At 38.7% G+C, this 27,601-nt stretch overlaps 1 protein-coding gene across 1 annotated transcript; it reads left to right on the forward strand.

Annotated features, from left to right (window-relative positions):
- The first annotated feature begins 352 nt into the window (after positions 1–352).
- On the forward strand, positions 353–5,023 carry tent5ab (terminal nucleotidyltransferase 5Ab). The gene is made up of 3 exons (XM_079478427.1): positions 353–444; positions 616–1,491; positions 2,169–5,023. Exons 2-3 carry the CDS (start codon positions 1,090–1,092, stop codon positions 2,949–2,951), a joined length of 1,185 nt encoding a protein of 394 aa, XP_079334553.1. The 5' UTR covers positions 353–444; positions 616–1,089; the 3' UTR covers positions 2,952–5,023.
- The last annotated feature ends 22,578 nt before the right edge of the window (positions 5,024–27,601 follow it).

Genomic DNA, 27,601 nt, shown 5'->3' on the forward strand with positions numbered 1-27,601 from the left:
CTAGAGGGCAGCGTTGAGATTCACTTTTATCTACTGTACAGTAAACAGACAGAAGGAAAACATTTCGTTAAACTTTGCCATAGTCATTGTTTCATACATGTTATTTTTCTTCGCAGAAATGTTTTAAGCCTCATCTTCACGTTTTCTGAGTCACATACAAATACAGATATGATTGCGTTTTAGTACGTTTTGCATAAAAACAAAAGCTGTACAAAAAAAATGTATATTCCCATCCTTGCTCAACTTCATCCTGAAGTATAGATGTGTGTAAAATAACTGAAGATAGTGAGGGCGGGTTCGGATTGGTTTGCTCACCCGTCTCTCAAGTTTATCGTCACGCCTTCTTTAGTTTGCGGGTTAATCTTCATGCAACTTCACACTGTGCGCAACGAGATAACACGAGCAACCAGCACTTCACACGGAACTCACAATGTGAGGATTCAGGTAGGCATCGCATTAACACCACATATATTATTTCATTTCATTTAAAAGGTTTGCATTTGCATCTGATTTGACGTGCATATTTTCTGCACAACATTACTGTATTAATTCACTGTATTAGTTTCTTTGTACTTGTAACTTTGCTCAACTTTCATATGTATTTATCTTTTACAGGAAATAAAACAACATGTGAAGACTTCAAGCGCAAATCTCACTTTAGTTGAGAAGAGTGACCGCGTCTTTGGCCATTTGATATTGATAGACTTAGAGAGACGGTGCTCTTACTTCACAAACTATTTGAATGGACCTAAAAACTCACTATGCAGCCATCATCCAAGAGACTGTGATTGTCACGGTGCTCGCCCTCGCCGCGAACTAAAGCGCACTGCGCACACGGGACATCTGGCGAGCTTTTACGCACAGAGGTGGAGCGCCAGCGGCGCGCGGCATCCACCGCACATGCACGGACGCGCGAATAAACTCTCATCCCTGCGAGCAATGCTCTTTTCTAGCGTTATTTAACGACATTGTGACGTTTCGACATCGTATGTAACGCCACTGCGAGTTCCTCAAATTTGCGACATGGCGAAAGCGATATAAGACCATAGACCAGATCAAATCATAACAGGTGATCTCCAATCGATCAGCATGGAGGAGAATCTGAATAACCGTGAATGCTCCAACCTGAGCGTGCTAAACTGGGAGCAGGTGAGGCGTCTGGACGCTATCCTCACCGAATACATCCCCATTCACGGCAAGTGGAACTTCCCCACTTTGGAGATGAAGCCTCGGGATATCGTCAAAGCGGTGCGGTGTCGTATGGAAGTGCGTCAGATTCACGTCCGCGAGGTCCGTTTGAACGGTTCCGCGGCCAGTCACGTCCTCCACGAGGACAGCGGGTTGGGCTACAAGGACCTGGACCTCATCTTTTGCGCAGATCTAAAAGGAGAAGCCGAGTTTCAGACCGTCAAAGATATCGTTCTGGATTCACTCCTGGATTTCTTACCCGAAGGCGTAAATAAAGAGAAAATAACTCCACTGGCTTTGAAGGTAAAAGTTTCACGTGCATTACATTGTTTTTTGCATTTCATTGTGGTGTAAAGTGGGGCGTCATTTATAATTGTTGCGTAGCCACAACATTTACGGACGAAATCTAAGCACTAAGTATTATAAACGAGGCACGTGGTGCTTAAAGTTCTGAGACTAAATAAATTGTGTATAGTTCCAATATTCCTAATGTTGACCAGCAGCTGCATCTTTGACATAAGGACTGCTCGTGGCTTTCAGCTTGTCTTTCTAGTAAAGACAAACAATTGACTAATCCGTAATTGATATAATTCCATATGCTTCCTTCCATAAGGCCACGACTGTGTAAGTTGACATTGAGTGAGGTTTAAGCTGCAGAATGATAAGGGCACTGATAGTAAAAACGTTGCTTTCTACTACAAAGGTTTATTTAAACCTGTATTCCATGGACCTGCTTTCACCTCCTTCTACTCCACGTATGCAAAGCGTTGAGTTGAGCATTCAAATGAGGCAGATAGCATTGATATTTTTATGTCAATAGTAATGCAATGCCATGAATGCAAGTGCAACGTTTTTAGGTATTCTACGTTACAAATGCACAAATTTTATAGTATTCTTTATTTTCATTTATACTCTTTTTTTTCATTATTTCTACAATACGTTTTTGTTAACAATTCCATTCTCCAACGTTCTTTCCTCAGGAGGCATACGTGCAGAAGATGGTAAAAGTATGCAACGACTCAGACCGCTGGAGTTTAATCTCCCTATCGAACAACAGCGGGAAGAACGTGGAGCTCAAGTTTGTCGATTCCCTCCGGCGTCAGTTCGAGTTCAGCGTGGACTCTTTCCAGATCCACCTTGACTCTCTCCAGCTTTTCTATGAGTGCTCTGAGAACCCCATGGCCGAGACCTTTCACCCCTCCGTCGTTGGAGAAAGTGTTTACGGCGACTTCACCGTCGCCCTGGACCACCTGCAAAGGAAACTTATCTGCACGCGGAATCCCGAGGAGATACGGGGCGGAGGATTGCTGAAGTACTGCCATCTGTTGGTGCGGGGTTTCCGCGCTGCTTCGGAACGTGAGATGAAGCTTCTGGAGCGTTACATGTGCTCTCGGTTCTTCATCGACTTCTCGGACGTGGCGGAACAGAGACGCAAACTCGAGTCTTATCTGCAGAATCATTTCGTGGGACTGGAGGACCGCAAATACGAGTATCTGACCACGCTCCACAGCGTCGTCAATGAAAGTACGGTGTGCCTGATGGGCCACGAAAGACGTCAGACGCTGAGTCTCATCACTATGTTGGCGGTGCGCGTGCTGGCGGAACAGAACGTTATTCCAAACGTGGCCAATGTCACCTGCTTTTACCAGCCTGCGCCGTACATCGCGGACGACAACTTTAACAATTATTACATCGCTCAAGTGCAGCGGGTCTACGCCTGTCAGCCCACCCACACCTTCTCGCCGTGGATGCCCTGCAACTAGCACATTTTCAGAAAAAACCCCAACAACAAATGCATCCAATAAGAGCTTATTGCTAAAGAAAGCAATTTCTAAAGAGGTTGAGAAGTGTGCAACCCAAGATGCTCTCTGCGAGGGGAAGCCACCGGATAAAAGATCATACATAGAGTGAGGTGAACTTGGATGGGTTCCCATGGGACGGCACGTTTTAACTAGGCTTTACGTGGCTATGTGCCCAGCCTACAGAAGCACAACACTTGCTCTAACAACACCGACGCACACACAGACTCCAGATATAAAGAGCACATGAGTCAAAGCAGTTACACAAGGACACAAAGGTGTGTGTGTGATAGACATACTTAACGTTCGGTTGAAAATTTGTTATTGATATTTTTGGGACATTCCAGACCCTTTTTATCATGTGGATTAGTATCTTGAGTGATTTCATTGTTTTCTCAAGAAATAAATGGGCTGTAACTTCAAAAATCCCCTGAGAAAATAACAAGTAAACATTTTAAAGTCATTTTTCTCAGTTCCACACTCCAGCGAATTGAGGTATTTTGCCTTTGTAGGGCAATATTGTTCTCACACAGAAAGAACTGAAGTCAATGGATTGGATTAGTTTTGTAGAAATATCAGACAGCTGAACCGTTTCAATCAAGTGCCTTACACTTAGGACATTCATTCATTCTGTGTGTGTGTTTGTTGCTAAAAACACCCGCTGGAATCACGTTTGACTGGGATTTTGTGTATAGAAGGTTTCATCTTTACAACATAAACGTTACTGCGCATGCACACTTTTGTGAACCCGACTTCACTTCCGGTACACATTCACAATGGCCGAGCATTCGCTTTTAGATAGAATACATCTTTTGTTCCGACACTTACATTTTTGCAATTTTAGTGTCTAATACATCGCGGACGACAACTTTAACAATTATTACATCGCTCAAGTGCAGCGGGTCTACGCCTGTCAGCCCACCCACACCTTCTCGCCGTGGATGCCCTGCAACTAGCACATTTTCAGAAAAAACCCCAACAACAAATGCATCCAATAAGAGCTTATTGCTAATTTTAGTGTCTAATACATGCATGGGCATCTTCTTACACATCAAAGACACAATAAAACACGTATTGGCGCCATGTGACCCCTGTAATGAAGCAGTCAAGATTTGACTCTATATACGTATACGGTCTTCCCAGCTCGCAGTCTTATCTGAACTGACCTCGATGTACTGTTGGCTCAGCGTTGGCTCAACGTTGGCTTATTTCAGATTAAAATGTCCAGGGCAATGCCATTACAACTAAAGCAGATATGTAAAACAGCTCTGCGCTAAACTGTCAGAAAAACCGAATGACGTTCAAACCGTGGTCGTTAAGTCCATGTAAGCTGAAGTTTTTCTGCCGACCCAATTATCACAGTCACCAAATCCAGCAACCTCTGACCCGTTTGACCTGTATAACATGGGAGATTAAGAACAGTATAAAGAAACTGAGCACATGTAAGACATGCAGAAGATATCCCTGAGTCAGCATTTTCCTCTATATACTACTATATACTCAAATCCAGATTTTACTTAACAATTGTTCAAAACAACCACCCAGCATGTTTGAGAGTGTACTTGCATACTCTGTGAAAGTCACCCCACAATTCCCTATTTTATGTTTCCATAAAGTCTGAATCAGAGAACTTGAATATATGTTGTGAGTATAAGCGTTTCTTATAGAAAAATTCCTCCAAATCGATCGTAAAGGCATGGTTAACATATCACTTATTTTTCTACTGATTCTTCTATTTTTGTACAGTATATTGTGAGGTTTGTGCAGCTGAAGATCACAGGACCTTTATTTCAAAGCTGTGAAGAGTAATTGTCGTGTTTTATGAGTCAAATAAAAAGCTGACTAAGAATCAATGCAGCGTGTTCTCATTACGGCTTGCATACGGCTGGCCGCTGTCGAGAAGAATCTATGTGTGTCTTATCTTCTAAATTAAATGTGTTTTTGAATTCAGACGTGGTCTTCTGAACTCACAGCTGTCCTTCTTGCAATGCATCGTGTATTTCCAACATGAATGACTCATTAAATGGTGATTTGAGAAAAGACATAGCCTCAGTGATGTTTGTGAACAACTGTGCACACAAGCGACTACTTCACGTCGATCACATCCTGTTGTGTGGTTTTAACAAAACCCAATGGCTGATAACGAGTATGATGTTCATAGAGCTGAGTGATGCAGAATGATAAAACCCACCACCAGCGAACAAGTTACTTTAAACTATTAACCTATTCGGCTTCACCGGCTGTACTAACTGATCTAGACCAGCGATAAACCCGTCTTGAGCAGCATGGTTTTTTTATACAAATCGGCTGAGTTGTGCATCAACACTGTGTAGATAAAGAAAAATCATTAACACTTTACAATATAATTCGTAGATATTACACTTATTTTGACTCGTCTGAAAATCTAAAGTCTAGCGTATAGCGTTAGTTCTGGCAGGTCACGTGAGTCAAGCCCTTAGTAGGTCATCATCTACCTATAGAAATATGACGCCATCATTCCGTTTTAAAATTCATTTATCCCTTTCATAATTTCTCAATTATTTATATAATGTGTTACACTTAAAGATCTAATGACATCTGCTGTTCTAACACTAAGGGGGGTTATCGCTGCACTTGCCCAGAACAGAACCATACGGCAAATCTAAACCGAAAGCCAATTGTAAATCAATTTGATGGCAGTGAACCCGACAGAAATCGTGTGTTAATTGTGCATTTCACCTGTAACTGTTGACTAAACAGCACACACTGCAAATAAATGTATTAGTGTCTGTATGTTTTGATAGACCCTGTATAAAAATGCTGTGGTATACTTTAATGTTTACTATAGTAAGCTGTGGTCAATTGTAGTAGGCCTATACTGTATTACACTTTGATAATACAGTATTCTGCTGTATCCCATACAAAAATGAACCATATTTTACAACAAATAAAACTAAAAAGGACGGTTTATACACTTCTACTGTAATAAAACCATTGTTCATTTTCGTAAGGGATCAAGTTGAATGAATTGACAAACGGTAGTAAATATTGTAGCATCCTTTAATATACGGTAAGGATCAAAAACAGAATTTGACTGCAGTTAACTATAGTAAACACTGAAGTATACTAGATTATTTCTTAATGTAGGATATCATTCCCTCATTGGTAACTCTCTCTCTCTCTCTCTCTCTCTCTCTCTCTCTCTCTCTCAGTTTGTATCTGACTGTATTTATGTGCATTATGAAGACTGCTTCAGAACATCTTTGAAGTATTTTAGTCATTTTGTTATATAACCCCAATAAATAATACGGAATACAAACTGTAGTCACATAAAAGCTTCCTTGTATCGATGCCCATATGGAAAATCCATATTTGGTTCCCTAAAAAACGATTAACTTATAAGAACCATTTACTTGTATAATCTGGAGAACCCTTTTCCACTTCGAGGAACCAAAAAGATGCTTTAAATGTATCTGAAACATATTAACAACAGCTCTCGATGTGGAAGAAATGCTGTTGTCCCTCTCCAACTGTTGCACACTTCCTCTTGCACTTCCTTATGCTTCCTAATGCACTTCCTCTTAGAAAGCAAAACACAGTTACACATGCGTCACTTGTCAAACAAACAATGCACAGTGTTGTGTCACCATGAATTTTATTTTAATGTAATATTGGAGGGTTTATAAACGATTGCCCGGTGTGTTTGTATCCTATTTTATTCCTCATTCCCAGAAGTCACTTCCTTCTGACAAAAGGGAAGACAGCACCATCACAAATTTCACTTTGACAACGCTCCCAGTATGTGGTGCTTGAAATATCATGGCTTTGATTCTTATTCTTATAACACATCGATGTTGTAAATTGCATCAAATAAAAATGTCTTTGCCAGCATCATTTTAGCAAGCTAGCTTTCACCCTTTAGAGTAAGTGCATTACCTTAGCTCGCCCTCGGAGCCTGCAATTGGGTCCGAGGGCGTCAGCGGTAAAGGGGGCCGGGCAGGGCCAGCGTTATCCTCGGGTTAAGCATCACTTTGAATGTACTAAATTTAGCGCTTCATGAGCGGGATATTTACCCATCTCCCTTAATCTTATTAAACGCTTAATAGTCATGTGCTCAAGTGTCTGGGGAAGACACAGCTCATGGGTTTATGTGTATCGTGACGCATACACCCCGGTGATAAGAGCGCCCTCCTCTGTCACCGGATTAAACTGTTGGGTCAGTGTGCGCCAGTGATGGACGAATGAAAGACAAATAGTAAGTGGAGAGACAGAATACTCCTTTGATTCTTGGGTTCACTTGCTTCTCACGCCTTCAAACAAAGCAAACAAAGGCTTGCTCAACCGAGCCGCGCCGTTGCACAATTCCCTAACTTACCTAGCCTCAAGCTAACCACGTGACGGCTCAATGAATTAGACAAGTTGGTTCTACTTATTCATTAGCTCCATTTGCATGCAGCTCATCTTGCTAAGCCACCACCTTCCTCTAAACTCTATGAAAAATCAGTGTTTGAATTTGTGGGGAATTGAGAGAGAAAGTCTCTCTGGATGTGTTTGTTCATTCTGCTGCGCCTCCTTGTGACAAGAATGACGTAGTGCGCTGTGAATGAACCCTGGAAAAAACACGTCAGCTTCTTCTCAATACTGCAACTTCAACAGACCAATAGATTGAAATCAAATCCTTCTGTGAGATTCGCAAGACTCAGGGAGTAACTCTGAATGATTTTGTAATGGCAAAACTGGTGCATGCCGACACAGAAACGTGTTGTGCGTGCGGTTTGACCTATGGTTTACAGAAAAGGTCGTGCACCAGTTTGCAAAGACTTGTCAGCCTAGATTTCCTAGAAACATCCTCACGAATCTATTCATGAAAATGATATTTCAAATATCTGTAAAGCAAAATGGAAGACACTTTTTTATAATATTGCAATTTGAATGAATACACGACAAATTGCACAACAAACATCAAAATGGTTTATATAAAATATGTCCATATTTGTTTTGATGTTTATATAGTTTTTCGACATTTTTAGCTTTAACAACAATCATATTGATATATGACGAAAATTGAAGCGATAGTACAATAAATGATAAAGAATGATATAAATTATATTAAAAACGTTTTTTAAATAACTGCAATACACTTTTAATGTGATTCAATTAAAATGAGAAACAAGCAGTAGAATACACATAGAAAAATGCAATGCATAAAAGAAATACAATTATTTGCATAAAGTGTCTGCCAATACATACATGTATGAAATCTGTTCCTTCTTTAATAAAATCAAACCCTTTGAACACAAAAGTACCCACAGTTGAAGAAACACAAACATATCTTTGCAAATTTCTTTGCAAATCGTTTCCTATCTCGGAAACAGATGCTGGACATCGAGTCTCTTGAGAGTCTTTGAGTTTTTGTGAAACATGACCATGTTGACAATAAATCCAATGTCTTGAAACAGACGGATCTTGGATTGAGAAGCAGTTTGTTTATTAGCCATGCAATCCTCATTTAAAGCTGGATATTGTTTTCCAGTGAATCAAAAACACGTGTTGCATTCCTGTTAAAATGTACAAAACAAAAACGTGTTTTATTTTAACTAACTGTACTGTACAGTAGCACATTGATCTCATTCTCAGTTAGACTTGGTGTCATTTTCATTAAAGATTACATCATAAAACCATTGAATATGACATTGAAAGATATGAATGTTGAGGCTGTAGTCATTTTGCTTATTTTTTATAATATTATGATAGAAGCAAAGCTAAGAAATGTTCAACGGTAACCATGTCTTGAGTTTTTACACATTACATTTACTTCTGTCCAAACATACTATAGGCATTACTCTGTATATCCTTGACAAAAACTGAACGTCACAGAAACACAATCTGTCTGTGATGTAATCATAAAAACTTGATATGCCACGTTTGTATTTTGACAGCAAGTGTATGTCCTATAGGTCATTGAATTTCGGTCCATGTGAGACAGTGACCTCTGACCTTTCCTGAGTCCTGCCAGTTGGATTCTCAGCAAGCCAAAGTAAAATCTTCCAGACTTGTAATCTGAATGCGAAAGAGAGAGAGAAAGAAAACAGAGGGTCTGCAGGGTTTCACAGAATCATAAATGCTCGAGCCAGACATGTCACTTAAACATCCCTTCCAAAAAACGTTCATGATAGTTATGTAAATATTATAAATCTCCAAACTCCCAGTTTCCAAAACCAATTTCACGATTACTGCAGCATTAGGGAGCAGTGCGAGACACCCAAACAAGCAGACGTTTTAAACAAAACGTTTATGTATGTTTACGCTGACTAGATGAAGAGATGCGGTTCAGCAAGTTTGTTGCTATGATTGTGTTAATGTAATAAACCACTCTTACTCTTTTTTTTGCAATGCAATCTATTTGATTGATGTCAACTGAAGTTTAAAGCTCTGAAAATATTTTCGCTCAAGTTTTACACGATAACTAGAAGTTGAATCAATCGCATGCACATGTTACATTATGCGACAACAATGTATTATTAACAATTTGGTGATTGTTGCAAAATTAAATAGGAAAGCATGGAGACGGGTTCATTTAAACCAACAGTTGCGTTTTCCATATTTTACCCAACCATGGGTTGAATTACAGTATTTTTCTTGTGCAGCGGGTGGGCAATGATAACAGCAGACTTGGTGGTAAAGTGGGCTAAAATGATGTGAAATGTAAATGTTATGGTGATTGGCCATGACTCAGGAATGAAGAGGCTTTTCCACAGCATCTATAAATCTGCTGATAAACGGAACAACCCGCGCACAAATCTGGCACGAGCCGTGTCTCCTCCACACGCAGCCACACACTGTCTGAGAATAACATTATAATTCACACGCACAGAATCATGTACATAAGGGTGATCAGAGATTCTCCATCACTCTTTCTATAGAATACAATGTGCATTGCATTGTGCTGCCATACTGTCATCTGTATGAACGTTCTTGATTTAGATAACAAAATATCAATGCAAAGTGTCATTTATTTTCCAAAGCATCCTAAGCATGATTATTACACGGCTCGTTGAAATGCTTGATTCTGATTAGCAGATTTGTTATTAACAGATAACATACACATATATTTTCAGGTTTTTTTCATGTGGCAAGGAGCCGTGTAATAAATGGGATAATGTACAAGCAGCCGGCTGTTATCGCGAAATAAACCACTTCGGTCTGATCCAGCCTGATCACACTGTCGGGGCTTATTTCTGCGATGACAACCATCCCTTACTTAAACAATAGATAATGACACGGACAAGATACTATATTTATAGTCTAAACGAATGAAGTGTTATGGTTGTTAATATCATGCCCACGAATAATAATTTAATTTCCAAACTTCGCTTTGAACTTCCACCTAAATGTTCTTCTTCACTGAGTGTGTGTGCATCTCCCATCTGTATCTCTGGACATCTTCTGACCACGTGTGTAGATCTGAAGTCTTTCATCCTCTGGCTGAAGATATGCAGAGTTTTAACGCAAGGAAACAGGTTTAAAACAACAAGGAGTACTGAAATGTCACACTTTACTCCTCAGAGAGCTTCTAGCCGATCTCAAAGACTAAAATTGTCCGTATGTGATGTTTTAACTCTAGATAGATTTAAACACATTTCTGGGTTTATGATGTCCCTGTTTCTGTGAATAAGCTAAAAGTGAACACTGAATACTAAAGTGAGCTATTAAAGATACTGAAAATCAATTACAAATGAAATTGAAATAGGATTAAATTATAAATATTAAGAAAAAACATTGAAGACTTTCAAAAATTTGCTTTAGAAGTCAAAATATTTTGCACACTACAATAAGCGGAGACACTGGCCTACAGTGAAAAAAAACGTTTAATTTGTTTTTCAATTCATGTGTTTTCAACACAACTAAATATGAATTTAGACGCACAAATCTTTCTTCCTACTTTTTAATTCGAATGGAAATAAAGTTCGGAAACTGTTACCAGAACCAGAGAGGAACTGAGCCTTTATACGACCTTTTAGACATTCCATAGGTACATATTCATGTTCAGTTCTGCCCCTAAAATCACAATGTTTTTTCCAAATGAAATCCATCACTGTGCTGTGTGGTTTCAGGCTTCACTTATTTAATGATGCTGAATGAATGCACAAGTTTAATTTAATACATTCAAAAAATATGGCAATTACATTTTTAGGAGTATATGCCAGCAATTCCAAAACTATTAGTGTACACATTGTAATATTTTTCATGAAATTTCATGGATAAAATGACTACAGTTCAACTTGAAATTTGGATTATAACATTAATGGTGTAAACAGATGTCAAAAACCAAAACGTAAAAATAATGTATCAATCTGAAACTTTAAATGCATTGAGTCATCACCAATCCAGATGACACGAGCTGTCCGATGTATGAACACCTTGTAAAATATAAGCCTTTAACCATTTTTTCATTGAAATCTTTATACACAAACCACTGCTGACAGGGCAGAACGTCGCATATTAACACAAGGACAGGACGTACAGTCACTCTGTCTGCAGACTGAACCCATTTGCTGTTTTGTTTCTCTTTTCACATTTGCCCAATAAAATAAAAGCATGACACCATTATCTCTCCCCCCTCTCTCTCCATTTAATGCTGTACAGTCGCAATCATGTATATAAACTCAAGCGTGAACAGATTTAAGCTGTTTTGTTCAGTTCTCCCCAGGCTAATCTCCACCTCTGCAGATCAAACCCACAAAACACCGTTCCTACACCTGCTCTTCATACATACACCTGTTCTGAGATAAATATACACTTTACCTTTCAAATCAAATTAGATGTTTCCGGCCATTTGTGTGACATGAGAGTTGTGGTCTGGGTAAGTCTAAATTTGGGGTCTCACAATTGACCGGATAACCGTGATATTAAAACCCTTGATTATTAATACCGTCCTAAATCTAAACACGAATTTAAACATAAATTCATCGAGCATCTGTTTGAAATGGTGTCTTAAGAGTCACAATGATTACAAACTCTCTAATCCATAAACTTGAAATTAAAATGTGATTCGTTGGCCAAAAAAGTTCATGATCAAATAACAAAATGAACTATTAGCATTAGTTGCCCCCCCCCAAAAAAGAGTTGCAGATATCGTGATATCATATCATAACCTTGAAGTGAAAATATGATATCGTGAGAGCCCTCACAACATGATAAAGATGGATGTTCACAACATAAAAATGTGATTGGTACAAAAATATACGATTATTAAAAAGAACTTATAGTTCTGGTGTGGACATTGCTATTCTCTTAAGAATGATTGAAACTGAAGCAAAAGGTGCTTATTTTTATAGTTGGTGTATATCGTTGCTTTGTAAGGTATTAAGGGACTTGATAAAAGTGAAACATGATTTTACATGATAAATAGCAAAAAACACTGTAAATGTAATATTTAATATGATAGAATATTCTTATGTTTTCCAGTAAACTATTGAAACATTCTTTCAAAAACAGGGAGCTTGCATGACATCTCCATGACATCTGCATTACAAGGGTTTGATAAAAAGCCGGAAAATTATCTATTTAAAAAATGACTTTTTAATATTTTTCTTCCTGTGCGGGCCGGGCCATGTTTTCAGTCTGTATTTCTTCACAGTGCTTCTTAGATTCTTATGTGATGTAATGCGTTTTAAAGTCAGCAGTTAAGTTTGTTTTCATGTTTGGGTTATATAATCCTGATTCACTGGTTGAAATGTGGAGATCTGAATACAATCAGGAGGTAATATGCTTCAAATGAATTGTGTCCACTTGTTTTGTTTGTGTTCATGCGTTGTTTGTATTGTTTTAAAGTCCAGTTCATTGCATGAATCACCTAAATCAATAAATAACAGCTGAAACATTAGTGTTCAATGTAAGATTCTCACAACAATTTCCTATTTTGTATGCATTCATATACATTTTGTATACATCACACATGCAGTTTTTTAACTGACTAAAACCCCAGCGAATACACTGTCTGGACATCTGCCTGTTTATAAGACTCTTACCACTGAGCTACAGGAAAGTATACACATGACAACGTCATCAAAACGCTCTGCATTTACACGGATCCAGTAAAACGAATAAAAACGCTGTAGTTTGCACTTCCAGGCCAGTGGATGGCGATTGGCATTGTTGTGTAAAGAAACAGGACGTGCCTTGGCACAAACACATGCACAGTTGTGCTTTTAAATACCGTTGGTCGACGTATATGTGTGTTTAAATCTGGCGAATGTAAATAGTCCATCTGCGCTGGTCTTATTGGTGCAACAAATCCACGTTAATCCAAACGTTAATAGATAGTCGAGCAGCGAGAATTTACTGTACGAGAAGCCGCCATATTGTTTTGGTAATACTCGCGGGACCGAGCGCGTAATACGCATGCGCATGACATCATCGTTTTCGGAAAGTTCTGTCTTGCAGTTTAAATGGAAACGTTTTCAAAAAGTTGCACTTTGAGACCCGTTTTCAAAAGTTTGCGTTTTCAGTCCCCTAAAACGCCCTTTCCATGTAAACGGACAGCCAAATGGCTTTTTTTTGCGTTTTCAGGTGAAAACCGTCTCGTGTCGACAGCTTCTTAGATGAAAGGAAAATAAAAAGACAAACGTGAAAACACTGGAGGGGAATGTAACACTGGAATTGGTTTTGTTTCGGATCTACATTTACATTTATTCATTTGGCAGACGCTTTTATCCAAAGCGACTTACAGGTAGTTTTTTACAGTGGCACATTACTGCAGAGCAATCAGGGGTAAGGTGCCTTGCTCAAATCTAAACTGATTTGAAACGTTGCCCATCTGCTTTTTTAAATATTACACAACGCTAACAGATGTTTCTACAGCTACAGTCTGTTTGGTCATGTCAACCTGCGCAATGTAAGAACTGCGCTTTGTAATGACCCGACTAGCCCAGACAGTACCATCATAAACAGCCCTGTCATTATTTTCACTTCCATACGCGTTCACAGCCGGATATGTTACCGCTCTTTAATAGCTCAGGAGATTCGATGGAGTTCTCAGTCGTGTTTCATTCAAGTCTCAGAAACAACAGAAGCAGAAACAGAAACAAATGAGACAATCGTTGAAACACGAAGAGGATGGATGAGTAAATTTTATGTAGATGGTAGATTCAGGTAAACTGAGAAGTGTTTGAGTTCATAGTGAGATGTTTCTCTGGGGATGTCTAAAGTGTGTCATCGGTCATGTTTTTCTTGACTGCGAGTTGATGTTGTGAGAGACAACGGTTCTGAACTCTTAAGCGAGTGTCAGATTGAGGCAGAAAGGGTTCGGTCTACAGGTCGACAGGAACATCAGAACCAGATGTGAGATGTGAGTCGCTCTGGCTGGATTGTGAGGAACCGCACTCTGCCATTAAGATGATGACTCACCAGCTGCTATTAACCACCAGCAACCAGCCAAAACCTGAAGGGGCAAGCCAAGCGTCTGACCTCAAAGGGTTTGGTTATGAATGGAATATTAAAAGGAAAAAGGCCATGGTCAACAAGCGCCCGCAGTTCAAAATGAACCATTGCATTGCATTTAAGAGATATATTTACGTTTGTGCATGTGGTAGATATTTTAATAAAGCACATAAACATTAAACACAAGCGTGAAACTGTGGCTCCTGGTGACATATTGACGTCTTGTGAAGCGAATCGGTTTATCAGCTCGTTATGTCGCATAAATGGCGTATCTTAAGATATGCACACGCATCCTCCCGTAAACAAACCAGTGTCCGTTCACCTTTGAGCGTCATTTATGCGACAGTGGACATGCGTTCGGGACATTTGGCGGAAACTGTAGAATACCGCTCATAATTGTATAAATGATGTGCAGTTTATTGCAAATTACAATCGATTCGCTTCACAAGACGTCAATATGTCACCAGAACTCTTGACCTCGTGGACTCCATTTACATCCATTATATCAAGCAAAGAAAAAAATGACCTAATGAAATCTTCTTTATTGTTTTACTCGAGACAAGACATCAAGTCTCACCTGAGTCTCAGATATTTCTCCTGAGAGCTCAGGTGAAGTCTGCAATCAAAAGTCAATGTTATGGAAGATCTCAATATGAACTCAATAAGAAATATTTCTAATCACATTGACCCGAATCCAGTTTATTTTATCTCTACAATCTCTTCAACAATTAGTCTCATTTGTTTCTCTTTTTTCTGTTCCTAAGCTATTTTACAGAAACCACCTCGATACCTAAATGAAACACAACTGAGAACTCCAAAGCAATAACATTTGTCTCTATGCAGAACACTGAAACAAACAGAGCAGTGTTTGTCATCGCTTTCTTTCATTTCCAATGCAATATTTACAGTAACAGCTCTCAATCGACCGTGAGCTCCAAAGTCGTCCCGTGTTTACAAAATATAAAACACAAAACATCCACCTTTTGGCAAAACAGAACGCTTCCTCTGAAACTTCTCAAAAAAGAAATTGGAAGAGAAAGACACAACAGACCATAGCTACTGCGATATAATTTCTACCTTGGGCTCATGTATCCAATCCCTATTTTTCTGCACATTGGCGTTAACAAATCCAATACAGGTGTGTCTAAAACAGGAATGATAACCATGACTCACGTGGAATTAAAAACCAGTGATTTTGGCGCTAGCGTTCAGGAAAAACAAGATCGTCGATAGCTCGAACACGTGCAGGTGAAACAAGGTTAAAAGAGTGTTGTCGAATCCCGTATCGTGTGCCCGGTGGGGTGCATCAAAACCTCTGACACTAAGTTAAGATTGCCTCAGTAGCCAGCTGTCTCAACACACTTGATTCATTCACTACCCAACAGCGGGGTAACTGGAGTTTATTGAAGCAAATGAATACATATTTCCAGCCGACCAGCTGTGAATGAGATCGACAAATATCCGGAAAAAGAGGACAGGGCATGTTGTGGTTTTGATTAGGCGGGCGTGAGCATCAATGAAAGTGACGGTGACCCCGTTCTTGAGAGCGCGTCCTCGCGTGGCCTTGTGACGGACCGAGTGACCTCCCTTTATTTATCTCCCTTCAACAGCTGTTATAAAGCCAGACTTGTTATGCACAAACTAGATTAGATTAAACCAAGATCATTCTGTAGGGCACCATCAGATGCAGATGTCACACTTTTTTGCATCATTTTTTGTGATTCAGGATGATGGCTGGATCTGGTTTAGCGATGCCGGACGTTGAAACTCCAGACTGTTTTCATTCAGCGCTTCAATCCAAATTGACTTTGAGCGCAACAAAGGGCTTTTTATTTTTCTTGGGCAGGCCACAAATAAGGGTCAAACATCCACCCTTGCTATGAAGTCGAAAAGATGGATGGCTTGGATTAAAGTGTGGCTTTATTTGGCTCGTGATTTTTAAAATAAGACATTAATTATAACAGGTTAAAGAGTCATCCATATGTGGATATTTTTATCTTTGTCTAAAAATGTGGTGGGTTGTTTCAACTCATGGTTGGGTAAAATATGGACGATAAATACATTGCAAAAACAGTTGGTACACATTTACAAAGAAAATCTGATTTTGAAATTCTCAACAAAAAAAATACATCATTATTTCCATGTCGCCTCACATAGATGTTAAGTCAGGATCTCAATTGTGTTTGTCTCTCCTGAAAATGCTTAGGAGATATAAAAGCAGAAACAAATTTAACCCAGGACTAAAAAAACAGTCATAAAGGTCAATATTTGTTACATTGAGATTTATACATCATCTGAATAAAAAAGCATTCCATTGATGTATGGTTTGTTAAGATGCACCTTTAGAGTTGTAAATCCGAGGCGCTGTAGGCCCTTGATATGAAGAAAAGGAGTATTTTACGCTCTTTGTTTGCTTACTGCTGTAACCACGTTGAGGTAAACAGAAGTTCTAAGCTTTACAAACTTGAGTCATTCCCAAAGAGCAGAAAGAGGCGAGCAAAGTTTCTAGGCATGTTTTGGGCAATTTTGCTGCATCTACTCACAAGTTTCCATATATTTTGGGTAGGAGATCTACAAAATATCTTCATGGAACATGACCTTTGCTAAATATCCTTGATTTTTGGCATACCTGTAAAAGAAAAATCTATCATTTTGATTTAAGTATTTGACTCAATCATGTATTGAAACAACACTACATTTTAACACTGCATTTAAAGCATCAGTGGTGTGAACTTTTCAAATATAGAGGTCAAGACAAAATGAATCTTTTGGCAAACAGAAGCTGTCTCACATTTTTGGAACTGTATCTCCGGTACATTTAATCGATGTAATTGATCTTTAGGTAAGATCAAAGCAATGTTCAAAACGGTGTTATGTTTATCACGTACAGTCTAATGAACAGATCTGAAATCACATCACATCTAAAAACGTACATTATTGCCCAGATTGAGTGTGCTTTGCCCAGTTCATCTTACCCCAAGGAGTGAAGGTCAAATCAGATCCAGATCGCCTGTCCTGTTTCAATGAACAATTCTGTATTATTAAAACAAACCAATATGACAATTTGACAGAACACAGTCAATCTCACTTTATAAATCAAAACTCTTCAATCTAATAATGGACGGCGATGTCTGTTCCTGCGTCCATGATAATGTCCATTACATCACTTCATATGTGTGTGTGTGTGTTTATTTGTGTTTCTCTTGTTTGTATAAGTGTGACTGAATGAGCCGGTGATTAAAGAGAAAATCAAGTCTTTGTTTCTCTCGTGTAATCCGCTTGTTATCGTTCGCCTTCTATCTCCCTCTTTGCCGCACTCCGCATCACCCACTTCACATCTGGATGTGTGGATTCAGAGACGCTTAAACAGAACCGAATGACCTGTAAACACAAGAGAGAGGAGAGCGACTTCAGAAGAGGTTCTGGTGTTGCTTGCATGTGACAGAGTGTGAGTGAGATAAAGTTCAGCTGTAGTAATCACAGCACATAATAAACACACGACCAGCAGACATTCACTTATCTGAGCTTTTAAAATTACACTTGGAGACGATTGAGACAAATTCATGATAATTAGAGATGGAGGTTTCAGAGAGCTGGATGCTCAATGGTGCAAAAAGCAATGTATTTATGGTCACTTTAAAGGCCCAGTGTGTGAGATCTAGCGGCATCTAGTGGTGAGGTTGTGAATTGCAACCAATGGCTCACTCCCCCTCCATCCTCACTTTCAAGCACCAAGGTGGCTGACACAGAACTAAGATGTCGCAAATTTTCTTTGTAATGTTTTTAAGAAATCACGCGCTGTAAACAAGTCTGTTTAGGTCTAAACTGTATAACAACATGGAGAATTACCCGCAGTGTATGTAGATAGAAATAGCTCATTCTAAGGTAATAAAAACATAACGCTTCATTATGTAAGGTCTTTATACACATCTGATGACACTTTTAAGGCAGGCAAGCATCAGGAATCATAGGGAGCCGAGGAGACGACCCGGATGCAAAACCCGGATGCAAGTTAGCATTTTAAGACTTCCGGTTCCATCGCTCCAAAGTCTATGGGTTTTTGGTAAATCTCCCGAAATAAGGTCTGTGGTAAACAAAACCTCTATTTTCACGTTTTATTCTATGACAAAAAACACACCAATTAAAATCTGCTTGTGATTTTTTTAAAGCCTTATTGTGTTTTTTGAAAAATCTTCAAGTTCTTTTGGCGGGGACGATAGACGTCATCACGCATGTAAAGCTCGCAAATAATGCAACATGTCCTACAATGTTGATGCGGATTCATTCACAGAGAATTGACTTACCAGGGAACCTGATTTTAATAGAGTTTGAAAGAGATGTCGGAGGCTTGGTGACGTTGATATCGACCGACTTTATGTGTAATCTGATTATAGCATCGTGTTAGCTTTGTACTTCTTCCCATTGTATTTCGGCATCAAAAGAATTAATTGTGGAGACCACACACTGTGTGAAGATTATCTTGATAGACAAAACGTGTAAACATCATAAACCTTTGTTAATCACAGATAAATCTATGGGAAAAATGCATAGGCTTTTTTTCGCGAGGACCGGGCTTACTTCCTGGATAGCCTTCAAAAATACCTCATCTGGATAGAGAAAACAGACAAACAAAAAGAGACTTAATGTCTATGATATCTATTGGAGTCGTATACCAAGACAATAGCATCACTTTATCAACAGGGTGTTATTAAAAGTGAAAAATCCCGTAAAAGCAGAAAGCGCGACATCCTGATGGGCTAATCTCCCCCGAACCCCTTCTTTCTTTCTTTAACCGAGGATAAAGAAAGGCTAAACACTTTACAGTAATTGAATTAAGTGTAGATTTTAACGGAATTTCCCCTATAATCGCTTCCCATAATAGCCCGACAGCAACAAAACACGGAAAGAGAAAATCTCCAGCTGAAACAACAGCCAGCTTGCGGTCAGCAAAAAACAGCCCGTATTTGCCAATCAGTTTAAAGGCGACGTGTATCCTTTTTTTGACGTTCAATTATTTGACGTTCAATGACAACTACAAATACACCATTTGTAGAATGATTTCCTCGGAGGGTTTAAACACTGATTTTAACATGACGTCTGTTTGTTGAGCTACGAGATCATGGTTTGGCTGGTTAGCGTGACCCTGCCATTCGATGTAATGACCACACTGATAATATTTGATTGTAGGATATAAAACAATTTAGCAGTCTCTGATTTTTGTCTTCGGAGTGGCTCATTGTGGTTCACATGAGTAAAATGGAAAGATCTTTGGTGAGTCTTGAAGTAGCCAACCTGGTGGTTGGGAAACCGTTTCTCCAGCCATTTATTTTTTCCATTAGGTTCTGGTGCAGATTACACAGATAAGAGATGCAATGCACAAGTGGTTTGATGAATTTTAGGTTATCGCAAACCGGAACTGATGGTAAAAACAATGATGTCACAGGTCAAGGTTCCAATGTTCTGGACAGAGCCCGGAGAGAATTCAAATGAATGACTTTGAAATGTTGTCAAGGAGCAAACTTTTCCACTCACCGCTTTCTCCAACAACAACAGTTCAAAAGCGTCTGCTGGTTGTGCATCCAAGGTCTCACCCTCCGGGACATTCTGGAGACTCGAGCCTCCAGAGACTGTCAGACTCCATAAAACATCCTCAAGATTCATGTTGGAAGGAGACGGATGACACGTCACAGAGACATTTCAATGCACACGGCTGTCTCATTACGTTCCTGTTATCTTTGCAACTCAAAAGCAATGCATAACTGGCTTCTTGCTAAATACATATCGAATAAATGCCCCGGAAAGTTTTGTTTTTGTTTTAATGTGACCTGAGGGAGGAATTAAAAGCAAATATTGTACAAATATGACTCCCGGACATCACTTTTGCCCACCAATGTATGTTTTTATACTGTATGTATACGCAGAGACTGATGGCACTTGGTCTTGAAGTGAAGCGGGCTACTGTTTAAGCCAAAAATATTGGGAACAGAATATATTTTTATGGAGTCTCTGTTTCAGCTAAACTATAGACAGACAGCAAGTGAAAAGTGCACTGAAAGAAAAACAGCAGAGGAAAAACTAAGAGATTAAACTGAGAAGAAAATGAGAGATTAATGCATTCTGGGCAGATGATGTGGGGAAAGAAAAATCACACAGAAAATCTCTAAAATAACACAAGTTTATCTTATAGACGGTAATGAAATGGAAGTTAAACAGAGAATGTAGGAGTAAATGAATGTAGATTGTAGAGGTCAAATAGTCTGAATTTGGGTAAATTTGATGAGAAATGTTTGAGTTCATATTAAGATCTTCAATCGTATTTAGACTTAACAAATCTGAGCTCAGTTTGACACGGTTTCTTCTGAGACATTTGTCAAAGAAAATGTTTAAATTGAGATTTATACATCATCTGAAAGCTGAACAAATATGTTTGTGTGGTCTGTTAGGATGGGAACTATTTGAAAAAAATTTATCCGAATGTGCAAAAATGTACTTGACATAAAGAAAAATGGATCATTTTCACCCATACAATGTATTGTTGGCTAAAATATACCCATGCAACTTATGACTGGCCTTGTGATCCATGGTCACATTTGTGAGATTTGTTTCTTATGGACGTTCATACAGTCTTCTTCAAGTCTTACTGACTGCTCCAATGTTTTTACTCCCTGTTGATATTAGAAAATAAAAGTTTGAAAAACAAAGTCCAAAAAGTCAAACTTTTTATTGTCTTCTGAATTAGCGCTTTCAGAGCTGACCTGTGATAGGCTGAGGCTCATGTCACTCGCAGGTTTGTCGTGGAAGAGTGCCTTATTTGGACCTGGCAACATTACACATAGCGCACATTCTTCGTTCTAACCACAACCTTGGCCTTGGAAAGCTCAGACACACGTGAAGAGCAGAGCCTGTATGGAGACGCAAATCTGGAAGGGAATTTCAACCTTCTAAACACGTTGCATTCATTCGAGCGGTGTGATGTGATTCATGCGCTGTAGACGTGCTTTAGTGTCCGCATTTCAGAAAGAGGGTTCTTTTCATCTGGCTGGATTGTTATGGCTCGATTTCTCCAAAAGCAGATCCATATGCATAACAAGTGGTCAGTTGTCTGGAAACCAGGGTATCGCTGCATTTAAAACTATGTTAGAGAGCACGTTATTTTACATTCATGCATTTGGCAGGTGCTTTTAACCAAAGTGACTTACACTTGCATCCATTTACGAGTCACGTGTTCAGTGGGAATTGCACCGACATGTCCTTCTAAGCAATAGGTATACTATAAAAAGACTAAAACTGACAAACGTATCAGTCTAAACTAAACAATGACTGTTGGTCAATACATTTAATGAAGACTGCTCTCTCTCTCTCTCTCTCTCTCTCTCTCTCTCTCTCTCGCTCTCTCTCTCTTTTAGACATATGGTCTTTATTGAAGTTTGACTGACGGCTCTAATACTCCATTTCCTGTTGTTCCTGGCCCTCTTGCACATCACATAAAATACTCCATTAAGACCAAAGCGCACACTTAAAAGAATGAAGCCTACTGCCCGTTCACTTCGCCAGTTCACAGCTTGTCTGCAACTACAGTGTGAGCATATCGGAAGACTCTTAAAGTGATCGTTCACCAAAAAATGGAAATGATTTAATTGTTAACTTCTGTGCAGAACACAAATATATTTTGAAGAACGTTGATAACCAAAGACCACTAAACCCCGTTGACTTCTACTGTATGACACAAAACCACCGAGACATTTCTTCAAAGTGTTCTTTCGTGATCCTCTGAAGAAATATATACATTATATATAGGAACATTTAAAATGGTGGTCAAATGTGCTCTTGAAATATCTTTTTTCTTTTGTGTTAAACTGAAAAATATATATACATACAAAAATGGTTCTTACTATGGTAGTCAATGGTGCCCCAGAAACTTGAGGGCGAGTACATTTATATACTGAACTTTCATTTTGGTTGAACTATTCCTTTGAAGTTCCAGTAAAATAAAAAACGACAATGCCGATTTTTTCATGAAATATTGCAGCTTTTATTTGTAAATAGTTTATCAATGTGGGTCATTTTCTTTTTAAAAATATTATGCCCTCATAATCTTCAGTTAAAATCTGAAAATGCACTTCTGTCCTGTGGACTATCCATCTTAAATGACGTAAATAAGACGGCTTTGGCGCAGCATCCGTTTACTCCTCTCCTGTCCATTTAAAGACATCGCAGAGAAAGACGAAAGCCGTGCCCACTGTTTTTCTCATTCAAAATTCCCGTTCACGGGGACTTTAACCGTGCATGCTCAATTTCATCACAATACATTAAAAATGGTTTAAAAATATTTTATTTACTAATGTCAACAAATACAATCTCTTTCTGAAATGTTAACGACTCCCTTACAGAAAAAAACTGGTTTTGTTGCGTCCACATGATTTAAAATCTGATTTGACTCACATGAGACGATAGAAAATGGTTTTATGACTCTCTCTTATGGCCTATCATTTAGAGACGTTTCACAAAAACAAGAATCTCCTTTAAGCCAAAAGTCAGAATATAATCCATCGAGTAAATGAGCTCCATTGGCGACAGCAGGACCGCACGGATGTTTGAAAGACGGTGTTTAAATGCGTCTCTCAGTTTCTCCTAAAATAGCTTAAGAGAGAAAAAAAGAAAGAAAATGAAACAGTTGTTGAAATCCATGAGGATTTATGTGTAAAATAAATGTAGAGATTGCAAAGGAAAGAATCTGGATTTGAGTAAATTTGATAAGAAATGTTCGAGTTCATATTGAGATCTTTTGATTGCGGACACATTATTGACATCTCTTCTCAAACTCATTTGTGAGATTTCTGACTCTTTTTCTAAGATGCAACTGAGACTCACTGATGTAAGAGAACGTGATGAATATGTATTTGGATTTTTCTTTCTTATGGGTAGCCACAGGACTTTCTCGCAGCAGAATCGACGTCAGCCTCGCAGAAGCATCTCAGAAAGCCTGAGCGAGATGATATCAATGATCAAACCGGTTTCTTTCTACAATGAGCGAACCGTAGAGAAGCGAGTGACTCATCTTCATGGTAACAGGGACAGTCACACATTGGCCTTGTTAGTGGCCAGAGAGACTGAGGTTCGTGTCCTTGAACATATTTTAGGAGCCCATTAGTGAAACCTCCAGCAGTCTGTCTGCAGTCTGACTCACTGGCTCTTTTCTTTTATGCAAAGAAATATTTGAAATACTGACAATGAATTGTGCAGATGCTGACTTTTGATGATGTGCACGTGGTGTCTGTGTAAGCTCCTGCTTCCCTATACCTAGGAAAAATCATAAATGAAATGTCTTTACTATAAACCAAAACAATATATGTACACCAGAATAATAACTCTGTACCAACGGAGAGCGAGCGAGCACTGATGAATTTAGACTCACGGGTAGTATTATACATTTCCACGAGTGCTTTGAAATGCTCGACTGGGATTCAAAGAAAACGACTAGGCCGTTCAATATCAATATCAATATCGAATGAATTGTGCTTTTAAAATATCTTGTTATTTTAAAAGTGAAAATGGACTCCAGTGAGAGATCTCACACACTATTCGCTTCTAAAACTAGCAGAAAAACACAGAAAAGTTTTACCAAGAGACACAATGTGGTCTTAAAGCAGGGTTTAGTCTGGATCCGCACTCACATACTGACGGCTTTTGTGGGAACTCTGGGATTTCTTCATGCTATCCTGTTACCGGACACGCACACAAACATTCCCTCCAGTGTGCTTTCATTCTCTCAGTTACGCACGTAAACAGGTTTTTAGTGCAAACATTATTCAGAGAGGTGTACGGGTTAATAAATGACCAGCGGCCAGACGACTGAGCTGTTGCTTTAATCTGAAGGCTTCTGCAATCCTTTTTACATGTTGGATATCACAAAACATCCATTAGAAACATACAGCACTGCTATATGATACTTTAACTTTCACGCGCGAAAACACTTTTCTGTTACGGACAAGCACTCAATAATGGATGTACTCGAGAAAAAACTACATTTTATGGCTCGCAGGCAAGTATATAAATAAAAATATACTGTAAATGGAACAACTTTCATAATATAGTTCAGATCATTTGGTCCAATTAAACGTTCACATCATTTATACCAGTTGGGCACACAGACACAGACTTATAAAAGACAAACATATAGAAATCATAAATCAAGAACCGTTGGGCGTATTTTTGGCCAAGTCTTCGTCTTGGATTGCACATATATTTATCACAAATCTGCTGAAGTGTTGCAAACCTGAAATGACTGAATCAGACCTCACCAAAGCTGTAAAGCCATAAGCGCTCAGGCCTGTCCGGAACAACCACACGGAATGACTTACAGACATCAAAGACAGTCATACACTGAAGGACCGGATTAAAGAAAAGTTTTATTTGTGTGTTAAAGTGGGACACAAGTGCTCAGCAGACAAAAGATGAGCTCACATATAACAGACAGAAGGAGCGGATCATAGAGCCGAGACTACAGAGCGATCGCTGACTTTGGTCTTGAAACAGTCATGTTCAGAACGGAATACTATTGCAGATTATTTGACATGAAAAGCAGCATTAAACAGTGCGAATCAAGCAATGATAAACCATAAATCTGTGAGGTGAAATTAACATCTCTATTTGAAACATAAAACAGCATGTTACTTTAGTGCTTATCACAATACCCGATTTTATTATAACCCCTGTGTGGTGACATTACATTTATGTAAAACACACATGTACGTTATCAAAAGGTTTGCTCTCTCTGCTTGGTAGAGAGTCCTTCAGAAACATTTCTATTGCTTTACAGTGACTGGAAAGATTTGGATCCAGATCTGCAAAAAACGTTTTGGATCTTGGATCACACAAATTACATGTTTTGCATTCAGAACGATAAATTTGGCTAAAAGGCGACACGTCTACAGCACTGTCATTATCTTTAATGTGAAAGTCACATAGTTTTATTCTCTTTAAACGGGAGGATGTGCGAGCAAAACACTGTTTGCACAGACCTGCACGGAGTTCTATAAAAATGTTGAAAAATCAGTTGAAAAATCAGAAAAAAACAAGTATCTTTTGGCAACTATCAAACCTCTGGAGCTTAACACGCACAATATCCAACAACACGCACACAATACAAAACAAACATCTATGGAAGCTTATGGGTTGCAAATTTTTGATTCGAATGTAATAAACATTATTGCACTAGATTATTATGTTTAATTATATTATCCAGACTCATTAGACACATTTAAGATGCTCAAGCAAAAATTTATAAAATGATCATTTAAATCAAGGTCAAAGTCAAGGTCATGGTCAATTTTATTTATATAGCACCTTAAAACAACATTACTGCTGACCAAGGTGCTTCACAATAAAGCAAAAAAATGAATGTTATGTTATTTTACTTCAAGGCTTTTTACTTGCGATAACATTTTCTGTACTCCCGTGATTAATGCAGCAAAATGCAATATGAGTTAATGAAATTTGGCACCCAAAACAATACGCTTCCATAAACTGAAGTGTGTGTACAGAATGAATAAATGAAATAAGAAGTGAAGTGACATCTGTATTCAACTACACTGTGAACACAACCATAGACACAGAACTGCTACTGCGGGTCAACAGAAAGACTATCACAGGCTTAAACCCCTGACCCCACTCACAGGAATAAATCTGGCCACTTCATTTCAAATTATTATTAGCCAGTAAGACCCAAATGTGCCTGTGTGTACATCATCCTCATTAACACGAACAGATTTACTCGTACTTGATATCCCTGCTTTCATGCTCAATGACAGAGACTGTTGCAGATCCGTGCTGAACAATTCACGCTCTGTAATGTTTAAGAAATAAGAATATGCTTGTCCTTTCCTGTAGCTCAGTGGTTAAAACGTGGCGCTAGCAACTCCAAGGTCATTGGTTCGATCGCAGGGGACGCACATAATCAGAAAAACAGTGTTTAGTACAAAGCAATGTAAGTCGCTTGTCTAATGCATAAATGGAAATGTCTATAATCTGAGCATCATTTATGTACAGTTTATTTATACATAAATATGCTCGGGTCAAGCTCAGGTAATTAAGTGACTTATATATAATGAAATATTATGACAAAATGGGCAGGAAATTAAAGGTTTGCAAAACAGGACCTAAATACAAAGAGTAAGGATTGACGGTGTCAATTTAAAAGTAATATCAACACTGTCCAAATTAAATTAGACCTCGTTTACAAACCTGTTATATTGAGTTCACGAAAACACAAAGCAACGCATTACCCGTGAAAGGTAAATCCTGGCGACGTGAATGAAGTGATGACCGCATTTGAAATGTTGACTGTTCCAAGATGGCGGATGTGTTGACATGGCTGCAGCGGTCAAATGTGGCATGTACCTATCTATGGGAAAAATTGAAACACAATTTAAAAGATAACTTCATGTTTCTATCAAACATGATGTGGACGTTTCCTCTGTTGCCATTGGTTGGGTACTCCCAAAGTCCACAGACACACAGGTGAACTGCCTGCAGGTGTGAATGTGTTCGTCTGTTAACCTGCGATCAACCGGCCATCTGTCCAGAGCATTTCTCTGCCTCCATCCTCATGAAAGGAGCTCCGGAAAAACAACATGGATAAAACAATTATTAAATCCCTAAAATATGTTTTAAAACATATGAGACACTTCATAACTGGACTGATCTACATCACATGTTCATGTATACAGCACAAGTTGATGATCTTTGTTTACTGTTTGTAATAGTCAAAAATAAAGTTATTCTATGCTATCATCCATAGTTATAAGTCCACATCACTGCATAATTGTTTATATCATATTATTGCATGTGTACAGAATTAAGCTAGTATGACGGCTTATTCCGAGGCCGTTTCCAGCATTCAAACCAAACATCATCACAAGATACTTGTATTTTATTATCAGCAAAGGAAATGAATATCACAGTCATAGATATCGTTTAGTATGGCATTTTACACCGCGGCTGTATAAAATATGTCTTTTCCTTTTCTCGTCAGCTGTTTTAGCCTCGGTGGAAATGTGCTACAAATCTCAACGAAGGAAGAAACCTTGCTACACATAAATATTTGTTGACTATAATCAGTGCAAAGAATGGAGTAATTATGATGTATTTTACTGAGGATGTAAGTTGCTTTGACGGCAAGTTTATGAACTCCT

The sequence above is a fragment of the Barbatula barbatula genome (assembly GCF_947034865.1).
Source record: "Barbatula barbatula genome assembly, chromosome: 17".
NCBI lineage: Eukaryota > Metazoa > Chordata > Actinopteri > Cypriniformes > Nemacheilidae > Barbatula > Barbatula barbatula.